Below are 19,919 nucleotides of genomic sequence, written 5' to 3'. Positions count from 1 at the left end.
GCCCACTCTTCAGCAGGACACAGGCACAAAGTGACTGATCAAACTCCCTCCCCATCACTCGGTCTCCACCAGGGTTCCCGACTTGTTTCTTCTTAAACATATTTTAACCTGGGGACAGTCCTGCTCAACAGGATACAACTTTTTCCTTACCCATGGCCTGTGACCCTCCTTTCCCACGAAAGACCAGTCAGCCGCACTGCTGATTTTCCTACCTTTTTTTTTTTTTGAGACGGAGTTTCGCTCTTGTTACCCAGGCTGGAGTGCAATGGCGCGATCTCGGCTCACCACAACCTCCGCCTCCTGAGTTCAGGCAATTCTCCTGCCTCAGCCTCCTGAGTAGCTGGAATTACAGCCACATGCCACCATGCCCAGCTAATTTTTTGTATTTTTAGTAGGGATGGGGTTTCACCATGTTGACCAGGATGGTCTTGATCTCTTGACCTCGTGATCCACCCGCCTCGGCCTCCCAAAGTGCTGGGATTACAGGCTTGAGCCACCACGCCCGGCCTTCCTAACTTTTAGAACATAGACCCAGCCCTAACATATCTTATAAATCATGAAGTTCATCAGCACAAAGAGTGACAACTGAAGAGGCATGCACTAGGTGGTCCACCTCATCTTCCCGATGGCAGCATGGACGGACAGGAAGAAGCACGGCCCAGCCATGTGTGGTGGTTCACACTTGTAAGCCTAGCAATTTGGGAGGCCAAGGTGGGCGGATCACTCTAAGTCAGGAGTTCAAAAACAGCCTGGCCAACATGGTGAAATCCTGTCTCTACTAAAAATACAAAAAAAAATTAAAAAGTTAGCCGGGTGTGGTGGCGGGCACCTGTAATCTCAGCTACTCGGGAGGAGAATCGCATGAACCCAGAAAGCAGAGTTTGCAGAGAGCAGAGATCACGCCACTGCACTCCAGCTTGGAGGACAGAGCGAGACTCTGTCTCAAAAAAAAAAAAAGGAAAAAGCACAAACAACCCTGGACAAGGCAACCCAACTCAAGCTTCAATAAACGCTTGGTCCTAAGCAAATCCTAAACTCTGAAGACATGCCCACAGCTTTTGGGTAGAGCAGAGCACCTACCCAACCTACTCCACAGGATGCCTATGGAGGTCAGAGAAGACAAATCACATTGAAAATTGTTAATTACTGTGCAAATTAAAGCCACCAATGACAATTTATAGCATGACTTCATGGGCGTGCTGAAAAGATACACGAGTGGGCTAAATAACACTTATGTGTGCATTTACAGTATATCTTGTTCCCAAAAATATCAAGTAAGGTATCAAGCCATCTGACAGATAAAAACAATTAAAAATCACACCACCACACACACTACGCACAGCTATGGAAACCACCAGGCTCACATCAACTTGCTGTTTTTTAATGCACCCTAACATTCCGATGATATCAGAATTGCCTCAATTTTTCATGAGACATTGTCTTCCTCTACCATGTAGAGATATCTAGAATTTACCATCCTCACAGATAAAGATGGGCAGGCAGGGATCTATAAAAGGCTCTAAGGAAAAAAACATTCTTAGTGTTACCATAAAAGATTTAAGTATCTATTACCATTCCTGTTTCATTGCCTCTTCCATAACCCACCACAAATGAGAGCAGAGAAAGTAAGGGGAAGGCTTATCAGGAAGTGTTGACACAACGTAAACACGGACTGTGGGCACCACACCAGGGAAGGAAACCACAATTATACCATTCTTGATTTGGATGCACTTTCACTTTAAAACTTCCAGACAGGAAAGTCAGTGCTGAGATGTGACACTGAAATCTCTAGAACTCACTCCTTCGACAAACCCGTTGAAAGGTGGGAAGGGAGAGCAGCCGTCACACTAGAGGCAAATCTTAACAGCATTAAAGCTCTCTGTACAGAAAGTTTCCCCATCACTGCATTTTTTTTTTTTTTCCAGTAACAAAGATGTTGTCAGAAATGACAATTTTTTGTGTCCCCTGATGATGCCTTGCTAGCATTTGGTTATAAGCCATAAAGCAGGAATAATTTCAGCCTGTCAGGAGTCTCGCTAATGCCCAGTTTCCCCCCAGAGAGAATTCCTGTCAAATCTAATGAGAGCTCCAAAGGCCCTCTCTACAATATAATGAGCACTTAGGCCATGCTGGTGATCAGGCGGCAAAAAGCATCAATTTGAGCCTGGCTACACCCTGGGGGCCAGACGTCACCAGTTTTAATAAGAATTATGATTACTAGCTGCACCAAATGCCTCCTCAGAACTTATTATTAATGTGTGACATTCAGAAGGATGTTTTTCAAATGTAAGGCCACTTTAAACTGAATTACAGCACTACTTTGCACACCACTCTACTTAAGGGTCTGTCAGCATTTCCAGTATCAACTAAATTTCAGGGGCTCAGTACCCTACTCTGAAGAACATGGTGTCTCTCAGCTTTTCATGTTTTTCAAATTGCTAAGCCAATTATACACAGCATATTATTAATACATACAAGCTTACAGACGGACAGTGTATACTCACAAATGCTTCACGTAGTACAGAAACTCATTAGAAAACTATTTTCACACCATGGGGTTTCTGACCCACTTCACCCCTTCTCCCTACATGATAAAGAAGAGGTCATCCCGCCACATAACCTACAGGAACCCAGAAGAATTACACACCTCTTTTAGCTTATATACCCAGCACCAGCATAGAGCATTACACCGAGGTGGTGTTCCCTTGTAAAAGAGTTGATGAGGTTATTAAATCCTTTGAGTTTATGGGTTTAAGAAAAAGCTCAGTCTCCTCTTACTCTTCCATTATATCTGCAATCCGAAAAAAAGTGCCCTTCAGAGTTAAGTTTAAAAAAAAAAAGACTAAACCGCCTAGGCCAAGTTTATTTGCATAATTCACTTAAATGAGGATAGATGCTAGCCATAGATCTTCTACCCCATTTACTATCAACAAGTTACAAGTGCCTGAATAAGGCACTAGCCATTGAGAAACACACAAAAACGAAGGCATAAACCCAACATAAAGTAGGCTACCAACTTGGTAAATCACAGAAAAATCAGCATTTTTAAAGGCCCGATTACATTATTAATAAAAGGCCCTGAACATCACAATCTCTTTCCAAACACATATCTGAGAACAGATCTAATGTACATGATAACTTAACATTATGAAATCTATGATGAATTAAAAATCAAAGAGCGCACAGTTACAAAAGCAGAATTCAACTCTGAAACACACTTGCTTAATGAAAGTCTTTGAATATAAGGAAGATCTGAAGGCTGAACTAATCAATTTCTCCACTGTGCCCCAGCCGGTCAGCCATGCTCTTTAATTTAATGAAACAAGGGTTTGAGATGAAATAGCACATATACATCAAGTAAGAATGTATTGTTGCACTTTGAAATGTGTCCAACTGTGCAACTTCATCTGATGATAATTTTTTAAGAGGCAATCGATTTCTAAAAGACTTATTGTACAAGCATCTTGATGAAAAAGTGAATGTCAGCATATCTCCAGAATACTTACACCCTGCCATTAATGCTTTCTTTGGCAGACAATGACTACTCAATTGAGGGTCCTTTGGGCTGAGCAATCATTTAGCTTTTCTTCTCTTATGAGGTCCTTAGTGCCTTGTTCCAGCTCAATACTCTTTTTATACACCATTATAGTAGCCATAAGTGTGAATTTTATGGGAACTTGCAAACTCATAGTCATAGCTAGAGCTTTCCAGTCACTAATCTTTTCATGCTTTTAAAACCACTAGGACTGAAGCAACTCCCAACATATGCTCTGGCCACAGAAAGATGCTTTTTTCACATCCAAACCTGCATTAACTGAGAAACTTTTCAAAAATTTGCTCGCTAATAAGCCACTAATCCTGACTGTTGCTTCAAGCAGCCCCAAAGCATAAAGAATACTCCACAGACAGTCATATACCTTGTTTACTATAATTAAAGAAACTCCTGAATACCTTCTTCCCCCCACTCCCCCCCTCCCGCCACAGGTCCACAGTCCTTGCAAAACCACATAAAAACATCAGCTAATCTGAACTTCGGCAGAAGACACCCAGCCCTTTCAAGAGGATAAATCTATACAGGTGGAAAAGTAAACTCAAGTCTCAATTCCTATCTGCCAATAAGCAGGCTAGTTTATATTTTCAAAACACCTCTCTCTCTCCTAGTCATTTAAACACTGTAATTGTCAAGAAGCAATCCTTGCTGCAGAATCCTACCATCAATCCGCAGGACAGGAAACCAAAGCAGAAAAATAGCATACAAACCCCCACCCCTAGAGCCCACTACTGAGAACAAAGCCAGTATTGTAAAATCATATGAACTGATTTCTCATTTCAGCTTAAAGTTCAACTAAAGCTTACCTGTTTATGCATTTCAATGTTTAATCCATATGACATTTCATAATACTGTAAAGAGAAAAAAGCAGCATTTCATTAACTCACATGTTTTATACTGCTAACACGTTTGCTAGTATCATATGAAAAGGGAAAAAGTCCAATCGTTGATACCTACCATCACATAGTGCCTCTGCATTTCTGTCTTTTCACTTGCCAGTTTCTCACATTCCAATTTAAGGCTATGAAAACAAAACAGGCAACTTAATGTAAACATTATGTCACTTGTTTTAACATCTGCCTCACATATTTGCACTTCAAGTAAAAACACAGACCAATTTGGAAAAGCCATAAACTATCTAGGTAAACACTCAAAAGCTTTGTCCTTGTATTTAATAGGGAAAAGAAATAATGTGAACAGTACAAGATGTCCATTCAGCTACCATTCTTCTTGGTGCCTATCTGAATGGATGAAAAGAATGAAAATATCCGGCAAAACCTCTAACTGACTCCTCCTTATGGTTGTGTTTCCTACCTTCCTGCATCAGTTTGTTTCTCTGGACTCCACCAAAATCTGGCCCTCACACAATATTCACTCTTAGGCATAGGCCGTGCCATCTTAGCCAACTCAAACGGTCTCTAGGTTTGAAAATCCTGTTAAGTTACCCCTACAGTTGCTGGTCCCTTTTAAAACCTTTGGTTTGTAAATCCCTGCCAAAATATGTCAAATAGCTACTGCAATAAAGTGGGTTGAAGTTCCCCCTGCTCGGTAAACACGGTGTGTGCAAGTATGCCTCAAGCTGCAGTCATATTATCTACAAGTAGACAAAAGGTCAATAATCAGAAAGCCCCTGACAAAGTAAGAAAATTCACGCCCAAGCCACTTGGCCTCATGTGTGTGCTTTTTCTCAAGCACGACAAAAGCAAAAAATGTCAATACAGTTATTTTTGAGTTAGAATCAGCGAAAACGTCTTTGCAGCAAGGGAAAGAAACTAACCTTTCTGAGAAGTTCACTGTTGGCAGGGTATTTTACAAATAGCTTTCATTTGTAAGTCCTCTGAGGCAAGTCTCATTACACGAAGAAACTAAGGCTGAGATGGATATAAATATGACTCTCATCCTACCCAAACCAACCCGAAATGACGCCGAAGTAGATGAGCTTTCTTCTGCATACTATATACCCACCTCCCTCACCATCACCAATGATGGGCAATGCTAAAAGCATCTAGCCTTCCTTAATGGACTTTGCCTCAGAAAACTCAATTTTCTAGTATGGCAAACAGCGATTTCAACATGGCATTGCTTCCCTGAACCCACACTCCAGGACTGAGACATCGATTGAGCCAATGTTTCAGCTCAGTCTGTTGAAAAATAAATAAATGAAGTGCAAATATTGACGATTCTCATGCAACTTCTAGAGAAACCAAAAAGGACTCCTTGGATCAGCAGCAAACCAGCAAAAGGGAAACAATGGGAGGAGGAGGAGACAAGAGAAGAGGCGGCCCGGGAAGAGCCACGAAAAGGGGTAACTTGAATGACAGGTCTTAACAGCGACTCCAAACGCCACCACCTGGACGCGAGAACTAAGTACAGGCGCCGCCGCTTACCCAGCTGGGCGACGAGGGGCACGGGGCCGCCCGAGACCACTCGCCTGGCGTTGCCGGACACGCACCTGTGATACTGTGCCTGCAGGAACTGGAATTCCTCTTTAATCCGGTCCAGGGACTCCGGGATAGTGAACTTGAAGGGCTGGCCTGCAGCCTGGTGCGGCGTCTGGGGGCGACCAGCGAGGGGGACCGAGGGACGGGAATGAGGGCGGATGAATAAAGCAGTAAGTTAGAAAAGAAAGGAACGGGTCGGACATAAAAAATAAAGTTGTAAGTGGCTGAAAACGAGGTCCCAAACTCGAGTTTGTGCTTCACTTTGGGAAAGGGGAAAGTGGACCCTCCCCGGCCCCCGCTTCTAAAAATGCTCGAAAGCCCTTCCCAGCGTCCCCGGCGGATCGCTCTAAGTGCTCCCGGGTCACGAGGCCAAGAGGGAAGGGGGCTTCCCGGCGGCCGGGGAAGACCAGGCCAGATTGTCGGTGTCGCCGCCCCTTCCCCCACGGGGGCGATAATGACCCCGGGGACTGGAGGAGAAAAACAACTCCTTTACGCTCCCCATTCCCAGAGTCACCGGGGCCACCTCCAGACGCACCGGAACGGGGGCCGCATTGACGTGTAAATAGCCGAGAGGAGAAACAATGGGAGGGGGCGCCTGGCCGCCCTCGGGAAAGGTGGGGAGGGATACGGCTGCTCGAGAGAAACCCTAGCCTTCTCCAGCAACCCTGTCCGCCCAGTATAGACGCCAAGTAGGAAAGAACCCAAAGGGAGGGAGAAAATCCAGAGTTTCTGCCCACTCCCCAACCCAGGAGGAGGGTGTCCCGAACCTTCCTAGTCTTACACCGCTGAGGGCCAGAGGGTCCTCCAGGCCGCAGAAGCCACCCGTCTCCCTACCGCCCCGGAGAAGTGTCTCCCCAACGCTCCTGCCCGCCGCACCCCCCCACCCAGCCGCGCCTCACCGGGTGCCGGCTCTGCGGGAACATCGCTCTGGCGGCGGCCGGGGCTCTGTTCCCGGGCAACTCAATTCTCCGGTCAATTTCCAACTTTAATCCCGCCGAGGAAAATCAAGCCGGGAAGCCGGGCAGAAGCGGGGAGCGCGGGGGGCGCGCTGGCCACGCACGCAGGCGCGCTCGGCCGGGCGCACCGGCCACTCAGCGCCCGCAGCTGCTCCCGCTCCCGTCGGTGCGGGCTCCCGCCCTCAGGGCCACATCACCGGCCGCCCCAGGCCCAGCTGCTCCAAGAACCTGCGCGACGACGCCAGGCGCCCGGAGACTGTGCGCTGGAGCTGCGCTCCAACCCCCCAGCCTCAGCCGCCGGGGCGGTGAGGCGGGGGCGCGGTGGCTCCGACCGCACTCCCCTTGGCGATCCGCGTGCGCGGCGTCAGTCCTGGGCAAACAAATCCAGGCGGGCTGCTTTTCTTTGCTCTTCTCCTGATCCGCCTCCTTTCCGGGTTTTCCCCGCGGCGGTGGCGGCGGGCGAGGTGCAGGTGGCGCGGCGGCCCCGGCTAACCCCACACAAACCCGACGCTTTCTGGGCGACTCCCCCAAGACCCGACTGCGCCTTCGGCCGGGCGCTCGCGGGCTCCCGGGACACGGCGGAGAGAGAGGTTGAGGACGCGGCGGAGGATCCCGGCCGGGGAACGAAGGATGACGAGGCGGGGAAAGTGCGGAGGGCGCGCCGGGAGGCGGCTCGGCACGCCCCGTGCGACCAGCACTCGGTGTTCTCCGCGGTTGCACAAACCCTCCTGGCCCGACGGGGCTACTCCACAGAAAGCAGTCCCGCAGCTGCCAGCTGCTCCTCCAGCCCGAGGCGCATCAGGGCGCCGCGCCTTGCGCGCACTCGCCCCGCACGGCCGGCACGGCCGCTCCGGACCTTTATTCCGAGTCCCTTCTTCTTCGGTCTTCTTTCTTTTCTTCCTTCCCTTGGTGTGCCTCTCCTCAAAGGGCGCTGCAGCCCGCGGCAAAGTTCTCTCACCACCCAAAAGACCACATCCTCGAGATGGTGGTGAAAACTGCAGTTGTGCACTCCGCCGCTCGGCCTCCCTCCCCCGCGGGCAAACTCCGCGGGCGAGTCCGGAATAGTCACCGCGGCGGGGCCGGCGGGGGTTTTGGTCACTGCAGAACGACGGAGGTCCGGGTTGGTGGCGCGGGTCCCGCCCGGCCGTGCGAGGGTGGGGGTGGCGCAGTCGGCTGCCTCCCGGACGCAGGGCACTGAGTACCCGCCGCTGCTGCTGCTGCTCTTGCAGCCGCCGATCGCACAGCCGACGCCGCCGCCCGCGCCTCTCGCGCCGGTTACATTAACACGCGGTTTCACACTCCGGAGCTAACCAGCGCCGGCCCCGCCCAGCCCCACGCGGGCGGGGGCGCGAGCGCGGAGCCGGCGGGGGACGTGGGCCCGGGAGATTGGGAAGGGGCAGGAGGCCCGTATCAGCCAATCGTGTGCTCTGCACCCAACGTGGGGCGCTGACGCGCGCCTCCCCGGAGCCTATGGCAGCGCAGCGCCGGACTGGTAGTTCTCCCTCCCCCGTTCTCTCGCTTCTATCTCCGCCGTCTCGTCAGTCTCCCCTCCCACCCCGGCCCCTCCTCCGCCAGCCGCGTCCTCCCGGGCTTGGCGAGGAACTGTTCCTGGAGGAGCCGCGGGACGCCAAAACCAGCCAATGGGAAGCGGCAGTTCGCGTAGATTGGCACTGAAGATGGGAAGGTCGGTGGGAAGGAGAGCGGCGGGGCTGGGCTGTCAATCAAAGTAACGTGGGGCTGGCTAGGGAGAGCGCGGGAGCGCGCTAATGGGAGGGACTGGCTAGCGTGCCGCCGAGGAAGCTGGGGGCTCGAGTTTGCAAAAATCCTGCCACTTGCTCACTTTTCCCTTTAATGAAAATCCTCAAATCTGAGTGAAAGTAACTCAAAGACTAGCTGCGTAGTTATTTATTGGAGGCGGAGGGGCGTTTTTGGTAATTCGAGAAAATGAGTTTTTCGGTGCTGGACCCCTGTTTGATGCTACTCAAAGTGAGGCCACATTCAAAAATTTATTTGAGGTTTGTTTTTCCTTAAGGTGCCTTTTTACGAATGTAGGAGAGGGAGTGGACTGTGCACTTAGTAGGAAATGCGTAAATGAGCAACCCCACGGTTGGCGTACGTACACCAGCCGCAAAGACGACTATGATGTCCTCCCACTCCATCACCCCCTTTACACTCAAAGTGGTAGGATTTGATTTTATTGCAGGATTTCACGCCACTCTTCAAAAAGATAATCCTGCCCCTTTTGGCGGGAAAGATTCCCAGGGTGCTGCCAGAACAAGGCACGCGTGTCCGCAAAGGAGACGCTTTGCCCCGGGGCGCGAAATCCCAGGTCTTAGTCTTAAAAGTCCTGACTTCGCTGTGTTGGGAGAGGAGGGGAGCGGCTGAGGTTTTTAGGAGCCTCTGAGCTACAAGACCATGAGTGTGTTTCCAATTCCTGGGAACAGAGAGAGAAAAAGTCATAAACCCGAAGTGAGACCTGAAAAACTTGTCCCGCCCACCCCACCCTCGTAGTCTGGGTGGTACCCCTGAGCTGAGCTGTGTGAGGAGCTAAATGGGAAGAGTTAGGTAAATGACGTGGCTAAGGTTCTTACGAAGTGGAACTTTAATTTAATGGGATTTTGAGACTGTAATAATCAAGACATGCTGTATAATTCATGCAGAGAGTCTTCGGTTTTTGTGTATTTCTCTAAATACACCCACAGCAGAAAACCGTCAGTATTGCCACTTTTATACTTTTGTTTGAAGAACTGTCCAGTGGAGCTACTTCCACATGACCAGGGAGGGAATAATGTTAGTTTAGCCAAACGGTGGTAACTTATTCCATAAGGGCACATCTTGGACAAGTATTTATCTTATGTTGGAAACTAGTTAAGTTTTTTGTTTTAATAACCCCCACTTTCCCATTATTTTACCTTCAAGAGACTTTAAACAAACATACATTTTATTTAAAGATGTGCTTTTACAGATCTTTTTCTTCAAATAGTTTTAGAAGTCGTTTTAGATAATACATTTCACTGTTGGAGTTGTTTTTAAATATGTATGATATTGATTTGTCTATAATTGTATCACTCCCAAATATCAATATTAAATGAAAAATAAAAAAGAGATTTTAGCTAGTCTGTACGAGGCCATAGCAAATTCTTAAGTTGGGCTTTGTAGCTTTGTGGTGTTCTCATTAAGTACAGTTGGGAAAGCAGCTATATTATTAATTTTGCTAACATGGAGAGTGAAAAAAGGAACCACTGCCTCTCTTTCCTTGGTCAAATTTAGTGATGAGAGCTTTGCTCAACATACAGGACTTTTTGGAATCATAGGATCCCAGGGCTTTGTCCTTTAGCAACCTGTTTCCCTTGAAATCATGTAGTGATTGAGCCACATATGCCAGTCTGTGGCTAGTTCATCCCATAATCAGCTCCGGGACTGGATGGAAAGTGCTTGGATGCCACAAGTATGCTTGTATACATGCTGCAACAACTGGAGCAACTGATACTCCTCCCCAGCTTACCCAGGCTTTATGTGGTGCCAGTATCTTGAATAACTGGCACATTCTTGTTAAGTTTAAACAGAGCAATTAAAATGTGCTTTGGGATTGGACAAAAGTGTTGCTACTTCTCTTCCTTCCCCACCCTGCTGCCCTCAAAATCAGTTCTAAGGCATCTTTAAATGTTCTCTAACATAACTACTCACAGATAATGTAATGTGTCTGCTCACCATATTTCCCAGTTTGCCATAAGTAAAAACTGGAAATTCTCTTTTAACTAGTGCTTCCTTGCCAATAGAGTTTGAAACACCAGGCCTTCTGATTTCCTTGTAATGTAGTATCTATAGTAGCTACAGAGCATTATGAATTTAAAATTGGAAGGCCTTTAATTGTGTGCATAAAAATGGTTGGTTTTGGTTTTTGAAGCTCTTTTTTCCCATTTAGAGCATCGTCTGTGAGGGTGGGAGAAGGCTCTGCCCTTTTTCAAGGTCATATTTTCTCCATGATTGTCATGCTGTAATAATTATACTACAAAACTCTCATCAAACTGCATTACAAATGATGGTGTTTAAACAATCAAGTAGCTTTAATCGTATGTTTTAAATAAATAATATATGTGCAGATTGCCTACAGCCTGTTTAGAAGAAAATAGTCCTCCTCATGAAATCTGTAATTTTGGTCTTCCATTTAAAGCTTGTTAACCATAATCTTCTTTACCTTTAACATTCATATGTCAATGATGTTTTTACGTGAAATAATATTAAGTATGATGCTTCCACAGGAAATTTTCTCTGAAAAACACAGTACCCTTTTTATCCTCTGCAAAGAATCAGAAAGATTGTCAGCTTGTTCTTTTTCTTTTGATGCATATGTGGGTATATTCCCATTCATTTGTTGCTGATTATCACATTTTCAACTCAGCAATAGCCTAAGTAACTACAAAAGCTAGATGTTATTTAGTATAGACACTAGACAAATATGAAAAGTTATGAATCATAGCAACTAGACATCTTTTAAATCTATTACTTTTTTATTTGAAATAATAATTGTAATGTGTGTGTATATATATATATACACACACACACACAGGAGTCTCACTCTATTGCTCGGGCTACAGTACAATGGTGCCGTCCCGGCTCACTGCAAACTCTGCCTCTGGGGTTGAAGCGACTCTCCTGCCTCAACCTCCCGAGTAGCTGGCATTACAGGCGCACACCACCAAACTGGCTAATTTTTGTTTTGTTTTGTTTTGTTTTGTTTTGAGACAGAGTTTTCGCTCTTGTTACCCAGTCTGGAGAGCAATGGCGCAATCTCGGCTCATCACAACCTCCTCCTCCTGGGTTCCGGCAATTCTCCTGCCTCAGCCTCCTGAGTAGCTGGGATTACAGGCACTCGCCACTATGCCCAGCTAATTTTTTGTATTTTTAGTAGAGACGGGGTTTCACCATGTGGACCAGGATGGTCTAGATCTCTTGACCTCGTGATCCACCCACCTCAGCTTCCCTAAGTGCTGGGATTACAGGCTTGAGCCACTGCGCCCGGCCTAATTTTTGTATTTTTAATAGAAGTAGAGATGGGGTTTCACCATGTTGGCCAGCCTGGTCTCAAACTCCTGACCTTGTGATCTGCCCACCTCGGTCTCCCAAAGTGCTGAGATTACAGGCATGCATGAGTCACCACACCCAGCCAATAATTGTAATTTTTAAAAGACCACTTTTGTTGTGTTCTCTTCCTTTTAGCTGAGAATTATTATTGCTCATACATTTCCTCAGTTGGCTTTTTTTTTTTTTTTTTTTTTGAGTCAGCTCTGTCACCCAGCCTGGAGTACAGTGGCATGATCTCAGCTCATTGCAACCTCAGCCTCCCGGGTTCAGGTGATCAGTGTGCCTCAGCCTTCTGAGCAGCTGGGATTACAGGCTCGCGCCAATTCTATTTTTAATACAGACGGGGTTTCACCATGTTGGCCAGGCTGGTCTCAAACTCCTGACCTCAGGTGATCTGCCCGCCTCAAAGTGTCAGGATTACAGGTGTGAGCCCCTTAACCCAGCCTCTTTTTTTTTTTTTTTTTTTAATGGAGAGTTTTCTTAAACCTAAGAATGTGGGGTCCAGAAGAATTTTTTCCCAGCCTTGCTTTGTAATCTTTTTCTCCTACACCCCTTTACCAAAGAAAAGGGCAAGATGGACATGGAGGTGGAGGGAAGAAGGCAGAGAAGGAAAAAAAATCAGTAGCAGACCCATGCAACAGTAAAACCTTAAATAAAATCACTTCCAAAGAATCTCTTGCGGTTTCACACAATATGGTAAAATTAGAGATTGCAGGAAACCAACTAAATTAAACTGGGAGCATTTGAAGAGAAATGAGCAGACTTTATGAAAATGACACATTGACTGACCAGTATGCTTTTTTATCAACAATTTCTTTGTTAAGACGAAGATCAAAGGAACCTGCATATGTTTTCATTTTGTTCTAACTAGAAAATTACATCCAGATGTTTAATAGGCATTTGGTTGGTTTTTTAGCATTGATTAGATATGTTGGTTCTGTTTGCTTACAAGTGCAGCCGGATCATTAGCTAATGCAAAGAAATGTTTGCTGTGAGTTGCTAATTAGGGCTTTTGGAAACCCTCCATGCTCAAGAACAATTTGTACAGTGGCCAGAAGAACTCGTGGGACTTGGGGAAGTTGTTTTCCCTTCTCTGTCAGAGTGGGGAGAAGCAGACAGTCCTATTCCCTAATCTCCCTTTGCCTAGGGGGATTGCGATGAGATCCCCAATGACTGGAGTGCAAATAAATTAGGAAGAGACCACACAGGCACTCCCAAACACAGAGAGATAAATGTGCTCTTTCTCAAACTACCACTGTGCAGTCTTTCGAGGTGGGGGGAGCGAACATCTAAACCGCTGGATATTAACATGTGGAAGATGCTTGGTGCTAATGTTATCAAATACACAGCATTTTTAAGTATACTTTAGAGACAGATGGGAAAGCCCTTTATGATAAACGAGTGTACTTGAATTCATTACTGTAGTACTTATAATTAAAAATGTCTCCTTTGCAATTTCAGTACTTTTACAGGATACAAGACACCAAGCTTGGGAACTAGAAGGCTGGGGAGAGTGAAAGGAGTGAGGGAGAGGAATTTTGGAAGCTGGGGTGAGCCTGGGAGGAAATGCAGTGTTTACTTTCACAGCCCACCCATTCGTTTACCTTGTTAAAGCCCCAAAACTTGTAGAAGATTAGCCATTCACTCAGTATTCAAATAAACTGTTTGGGAATTTGAGGAACCAGGCGGATAAACTTCTTAGCCCACCAATCACGTTTTTGAAAACGCTTGACTGTGTCTGAGGCCTGCTGAAGAACACCTCAGCTGTGGTCCTACTTTTGTTTATTTAAGTCTATATTTCGAGAAAGATATCAGTCCAAAATAGCATGTGTTTATAAGCAATCATAGTAGTGCAGATATAAATCCCATTGTACCCAGTGCAGATATAAATCCCTTGTTTTTCTGCCTGTTAATGCACCTTCTAAGTCTGTTTACATTTTTTTTTCCAAGAGTCTTGCTCTGTCACCCAGGCTGGAGTGCAGTGGCACGATGTCAGCTCACTGCCACCTCAGCCTCCCAGGTTCAAGCAATTCTGCCTCAGCCTCCTGAGTAGCTGAAATTACAGGCACCTGCCACCACACCTGGCTAATTTTTGTATTTTTAGTAGAGATGGGGAAGAAGGGGTGGGCGGTTCACCTTGTTGATTAGGCTGGTTTCAAACTCCTGACCTTGTGATCCACCTGCCTTGGCCTCCCAAAGTGCTGGGATTGCAGGCATGAGCCACCCATCGCACCTGGCCAAGTCTGTTTACATCTAATGCACATGTATGACACACTCCTATGTATGAACGTAACCTGATTAATTTGGGATTGTCACACCAATAGGATAGATTCATGATTAATTTCTTTGAAGTAGTTCAAGCAGAGTACCCTTCTGTCAGATGTTTCCCTGTCTACCAGCGAGATGCCCGGGAAAAGCAAGAACAGTATTTTGGGGCCCGATGAAACATTGCCTGGAATTCAGACCATAATAAAAGTTCTCAGTGTAAGTTTGCCTTCCCCCTCTTTTTTTTTTAACCCATTCTAAAGTTGGAGAAAAGTTGGGATCATACGCTTTTTAAAAAAATTCATTCAGTTTAGCATTTAGCTCGACTGAAGCTGAAGAGCATTTGGTAGACAAAAGAAAAAAGTAAAGGAAGCACCTTTGATTCTCCTTCTTAGACATTCACATAACAAGAGCAGACCTGGGCCCCTTAATGTTCTCTGCTTGAGCCACCTTTGCTGCAGGCCAAGGACTTGCTAGGAAATCAACTTTAAACTGAGACATCTTTCCTTTTCCTTTAAAAACTTTCACTTTGTCAGTATCATTTAAGTAACTTTTCTTCCTGAAACTAACCATAGCATTGAAAGGTTAAAGCATGAGCTCACGCCTGTAATCCCAGCATTTTGGGAGACCGAGGCAGGTGGATCACACGAGGTCAGGAGTTCGAGACCAGCCTGGCCAACATGGTGAAAACATGATCTCTAGACGGTCTTCACAGCTGAAGGCAGGTGAACTTTGGGGATGGGAAGGCAACTAGAGGGCAAGTGTACATTTCAGATACTTTCACGTTTCCAGAATGGAAAGTTTAAGTGTAGATGATCAAGTTAAATGGAATAAATACAAAATGTTGGGACATTCTACAAGACAACTAGCCTGGGCTATTTGAAAAGTTAATGTCAAGAGAGAGACAAAGAGAAGAGAATTGGGGAAGGACTGTTCCTTAAAAACAAAGATATATAATGAAAATGCAAAGTGCCGGGTGTGGTGGCTCACACCTGTTATCCAAGCATTTTGGAGGCCAAGGCGGGCGGATCACCTGAGGTCAGGAGTTCAAGACCAGCCTGACCAACATGGTGAAACCCCTGCCTTTAAAAAAAAAAATGCAGTGTGTCTTGGGCAACTTTAATTTGGACTGGATATTTATAGATAGTATAGAATTATGGTTCTCTTTTTTTTTCATGTTAGAATATTATGGTTATTTTGGAGGATGTTATTCTGAGAAGCTAGATGGTGAAGCATGCAACTTCCAATATTACCTGCAACTGCAAATAAAAAGTGTATACAGAGAGAGAAAAAGAAAGCGAATTTGGCAATGTGTTAACCATTACAGAATTTCAGGATAATGTCTGTAGCTATTCATTTTACTATTCTTTCAATAAAATTTTTCATGATGAAAAGTCTGGGAAAACAATTCTAGGTTCATTGTTTACATCTTTTTTTTCATGGATTATAATGGAATTCACTTCATAGTTAGAAGATTGACTTGTAATGTTTCTAGTTATATACATAAATATATATGAAGCCAGGTGTCTGTAATTATAGCACTTTGGGAGGCCAAGGCAGGTGGATCATGAGGTCAGGAGTACGAGACCAGCCTGGCCAACATGGTGAAGCCCCGTCTCTACTAAAAATACAAAAACTAGCCGGGAATGGTGGAGTGGTGGTGAGCACCTGTAATCCCAGATACTCGGGAGGCTGAGGCAGGATAATTGCTTGAACTAGGAAGGCAGAGGTTGCAGTGAGCCGAGATTGCACCACTGCACTCCAGCCTGGGTGACAGAGCAAGACTTGTCTCGAAAGAAAGAAGTATGAAAAAATGATTTTTCCCCCCTGATCATGGGAAAGGTATCATACTAATAATGAAAGTATTACCCAGTATTTTTGCTCTGGATCTTTGGTTTTATTTTATTATTTATGCTATTTTATTTTTGTTTGGTTTTCTTCAGCACTCTCAAATGTCCATTAGTTGCCAATTAATATAAAATGAAAATCTTTAAATACATTAGTGTATTGCCTTAGTAATCCTCTAATGCATTGTTTTGTGATCCGTAACTCTCAGAATCACCAGAAAATCTATTATAAAATAAAGAGGAAAACTTTGCATGTTAAGAATAAGGCAACGGCAAATAAATTTTAATTCCTTTTTTTTATTATTATTATTATTTAAGATGCAGTTTCGCTCTTGTTGCCCAGGCTGGAGTGCAATGGTGCCATCTCAGCTCATCACAACCTTTACCTCCCTGGTTTAAGCGATTCTCCTGCCTCAGCCTCGTGAGTAGCTGGGATTACAGGCATGCACTACCACACCTGGCTATTTTTGTATTTTTAGTAGAGACGGGGTTTCTCCATGTAGGTCAGGCAGGTCTCGCTCGAACTCCCGACCTCAGGTGATCCACCTTCCTCAGCCTCCTAAAGTGCTGGGATTACAGGTGTGAGCCACCTCGTCCAGCCACAACTATTCATAATAGAAAGAAAGGGGCTGGGAGGCTGTGGTGAGCCCAGATCATGGTGTTGTACTCCAGCCTGGGCAACAAGAGTGAAGCTCCATCTCAAAAACGAAAAAAAAAAATGAATAGTTGTTCTGCCAGCCTTTTCATCACTTTACCTATCAGTGAAACTTACAAATTGTTAGTTTGATTTTTAAATTTTCTTAGTATTTTGAAATATAATGGGGCTACCAATTATTGCTGTGTACTAAGCTTTAAATATTACTCATGAAAAGAAATGAAAATAGCACTAAATCTTGGACACTGAAGTTGTGCTCATGCAGAATCACAAAGGCACATATTTATGATGTGCTAATTAATAAATAGTTTTCCAGAAAAGTTGTGAAAAGCGACAAGGCATAATCTGAGAGTTGACAGTTCGGATATCCCATCTACAAATTCTTTTTTCCTTTAATCATAGCTATTTTGTATGTTGTGTTTTTCCTATCACCATTATGTTTATTGAAGGGAAAACTTTCTGCGACATTAGTAAACAGATTCTAGTTAGCGTGTGAACAGATTAAATCCTCAATTTGTGATGTAAAATTTGCCTCAAAGGGGAGGCAAATATGAAAATACTGGGAAACCAGGACTTTTCACACACTGTGTTCATCCATCCATCCAATACTTGAAGCCACCATCCACATAACTAATTATTACGTAAAACAAAACCATGAAAAGAATTTATGCTTCCCCGCGCGACAGTAGATGCCCCAGGGGAACTGAGTTCCTATCCTGGTTTCCCCCATTTGCAGCCTCCACACTTCAGAAGAACTGGCAAGTTACAATTGGCACTTGAAAAAGTGTTACAAAACACCGACAAGTATTAGAGAAATGTTGATTCATGTAAACAGCCTGCCTCCAGGAATACCTTTCTTATGAAAACCAGTTTTCTTTCTTTCTTTTTTTTTTTTTTGAGACTGAGTTTCACTCTTGTTACCCAGGCTGGAGTGCAATGGCGCGATCTCGGCTCACCGCAATCTCCACCTCCTGGGTTCAGGCAATTCTCCTGCCTCAGCCTCCTGAATAGCTGGGATTACAGGCACGCGCCACCATGCCCAGCTAATTTTTTTGTATTTTTAGTAGAGACGGGGTTTCACCTTGCTGACCAGGATGGTCTTGATCTCTTGACCTCGTGATGCACCCACCTTAGCCTCCCAAAGTGCTGGGATTATAGGCGTGAGCCACCACGCCCGGCCAGTTTTCAATTAGCATCTCTGTGTGCAGGTAACTGCAGTGAGTGTTTCAAGAGAAGTGATTTTTGCCTTTGCGGGAGAGACGAGATGATCATATTTACATCTTAACTTTCTGAAAATCTGAAAAAAGAATTGACAGATTAAAAGTCAATAGGCCCTTTTAAAAATGAAGGAAATTCTGGCACATGCTACCACATGGATGAACCTTGAAGACATGATGCTAACTTAAATAAGCTCGTCACAAAAAAACAGATGCTGAATGCTTCCACTTATATGAGGGGCCTACAGTAATAAATTCTTAGAAGCAACAGTAGAATGGTGGTTGCCCAAGGCTGAGAGGAGGAGGTAATGGAGAGTTCTTGCTTAATGAATATGGAGCTTCAACTTTGCAGGATAAAACAGTTCGGTGGATGCATGGCAGTGATGGTTGTACAACAACATAAATGCACTCAGTGGCACTGAACTGTATGCTTAAAAATGGGTAAGATGTCCAGGTGTGGTAGCTCACACATGTAATCCCAGCACTTTGGGAGGCCAAGACATGCGGATCATGAGGTCAGGAGTTCGAGACCAGCCAGGCCAACATGATGAAACTCCGTTTCGACTAAACATACAAAAATTAGCAGGGCGTGGTGGCAGGTGCCTGTAATCCCAGCTACTCGGGAGGATGAGGTCAAAGAATCGCTTGAACCTGGGAGGCGGAGGTTGCAGTGAGCCAAGATAGCACCATTGTACTCCAGCCTGCACAAACAAATCAAAACTCCATCACACACACTCAAAAAAGCAAAAATTAGCCGGGCATGGTGGTATGCACCTGTAATCCCAGCTACTCAGGAGGCTGAGGTGGGAGAATCGCTGAAGCCCGGGAAGCAGAAGTTGCAGTCAGCCCAGATTGCACCATTCCACTCCAGCCTGGATGACAAAATGAGACTCTAAAAATAAAATAAAACCAAATAAATAAATAAATAGTAAGATGGTAAATTAAAAATAAAACTAAATAAATAAATAAATAAATAATTAGTGAGATGGTAAATTAGGCTGGGTGAGGTGGCTCACACCTGTAGTCCCAGCACTTTGGGAGGCTGAGGTGGTCAGATCGTGAGATTAGTAGTTCAAGACCAGCCTGGCCAACATAGTGAAACCCTGTCTCTACTAAAAATACAATAATTAGCTGGACATGGTGGTACATGTCTGCAGTCTCAGCTACTCAGGAGGCTGAGGCAGGAGAATCACTTGAACCCAGGAGGTGAAGGTTGTGGTGAGCCGAGATTGCGCCACTGCACTCAAGCCTGGTGACAGAGTGAGACTCTGTCTCTAAATAAAGTAAATAAATAAGATGGTAAATTTTATGTTATCTAAATTTTACCACAATCTAAAAAAAAATTAATAGGATTCTTTTTTTCACATCCCAGTTTTATTTTGGATTATCATCCTATTTATTTTCTTTTTATTTATTTTATCTTTTGAGACATAGTCTTGCTCTGTCACCCAGACTGGAATACAGTGATTCGATCTCAGCTCAGTGCAACCTCTGCCTCTCTGGGTTCAAGCCATTCTCCTGCCTTAGCCTCCTGAGTAGCTGGGATTACAGGCACATGCCGTGCTCTGCTAATTTTTGTATTTTTAGTAGAGATGAGGTTTCACCATATTGGCCAGGCTGGTCTCGAACTCCTGACCTCAGGTATCCGCCTGCCTCAACCATTGCACTCCAGCCTGGGTGACAGAGCAAGACTCAGTCTCAAAAAAAAAAAGACATTTTAAACATCTCAAACGAGTCTTGTGCACATACACACACACATACAGGTTGCAACACACAATTTTTTTTTTTTTTTTTGAGTCAGAGTCTCTGTTGCCAGGCTGGAATGCAGTGGTATGATCTCAGCTCACTGCAACCCCCGACTCCCTGGTTCAAACAATTCTCCTACCTCAGCCTCCTGAGTAGC

The 19,919-nt window shown here is 45.1% G+C and overlaps 2 protein-coding genes across 20 annotated transcripts in view; one reads left to right on the top strand and one right to left on the bottom strand.

Moving 5' to 3' along the window:
• The window catches only part of TLE1 (TLE family member 1, transcriptional corepressor), a 98,611-nt gene extending 90,385 nt beyond the window's left edge, over positions 1–8,226 (bottom strand). For 12 of the 19 annotated variants that reach the window (XM_008994808.4, XM_008994809.5, XM_078349144.1 and 9 more), the window contains exons 1-4: positions 6,891–8,226; positions 6,003–6,103; positions 4,508–4,571; positions 4,357–4,401 (exon numbers count right to left, since the gene is read on the bottom strand). In XM_008994808.4, the coding sequence (XP_008993056.1) occupies positions 4,357–4,401; positions 4,508–4,571; positions 6,003–6,103; positions 6,891–6,914 (234 nt within the window). In that variant the 5' untranslated portion in view covers positions 6,915–8,226. Of the gene's footprint in view, positions 1–4,356; positions 4,402–4,507; positions 4,572–5,327; positions 5,796–6,002; positions 6,104–6,890 lie in introns of those variants that run through there. The other 7 variants (XM_078349170.1, XM_078349187.1, XM_078349171.1 and 4 more) reach the window with 1 other exon arrangement.
• Positions 8,227–8,417: 191 nt separating this feature from the next.
• Positions 8,418–19,919, top strand: part of LOC103792545 (uncharacterized) — a 35,551-nt gene continuing 24,049 nt past the window's right edge. The window contains exons 1-2 of the mRNA XM_078345749.1: positions 8,418–8,439; positions 8,490–8,631. Coding sequence (XP_078201875.1) covers positions 8,418–8,439; positions 8,490–8,631 — 164 coding nt within the window. The remainder of the gene's footprint in view (positions 8,440–8,489; positions 8,632–19,919) is intronic.

This window comes from Callithrix jacchus, chromosome 1 (genome assembly GCF_049354715.1).
Source record: "Callithrix jacchus isolate 240 chromosome 1, calJac240_pri, whole genome shotgun sequence".
Lineage (NCBI taxonomy): Eukaryota > Metazoa > Chordata > Mammalia > Primates > Cebidae > Callithrix > Callithrix jacchus.
Note: the sequence above shows the minus strand (reverse complement) of the source record. Positions and strands in the feature narration are given on the sequence as shown.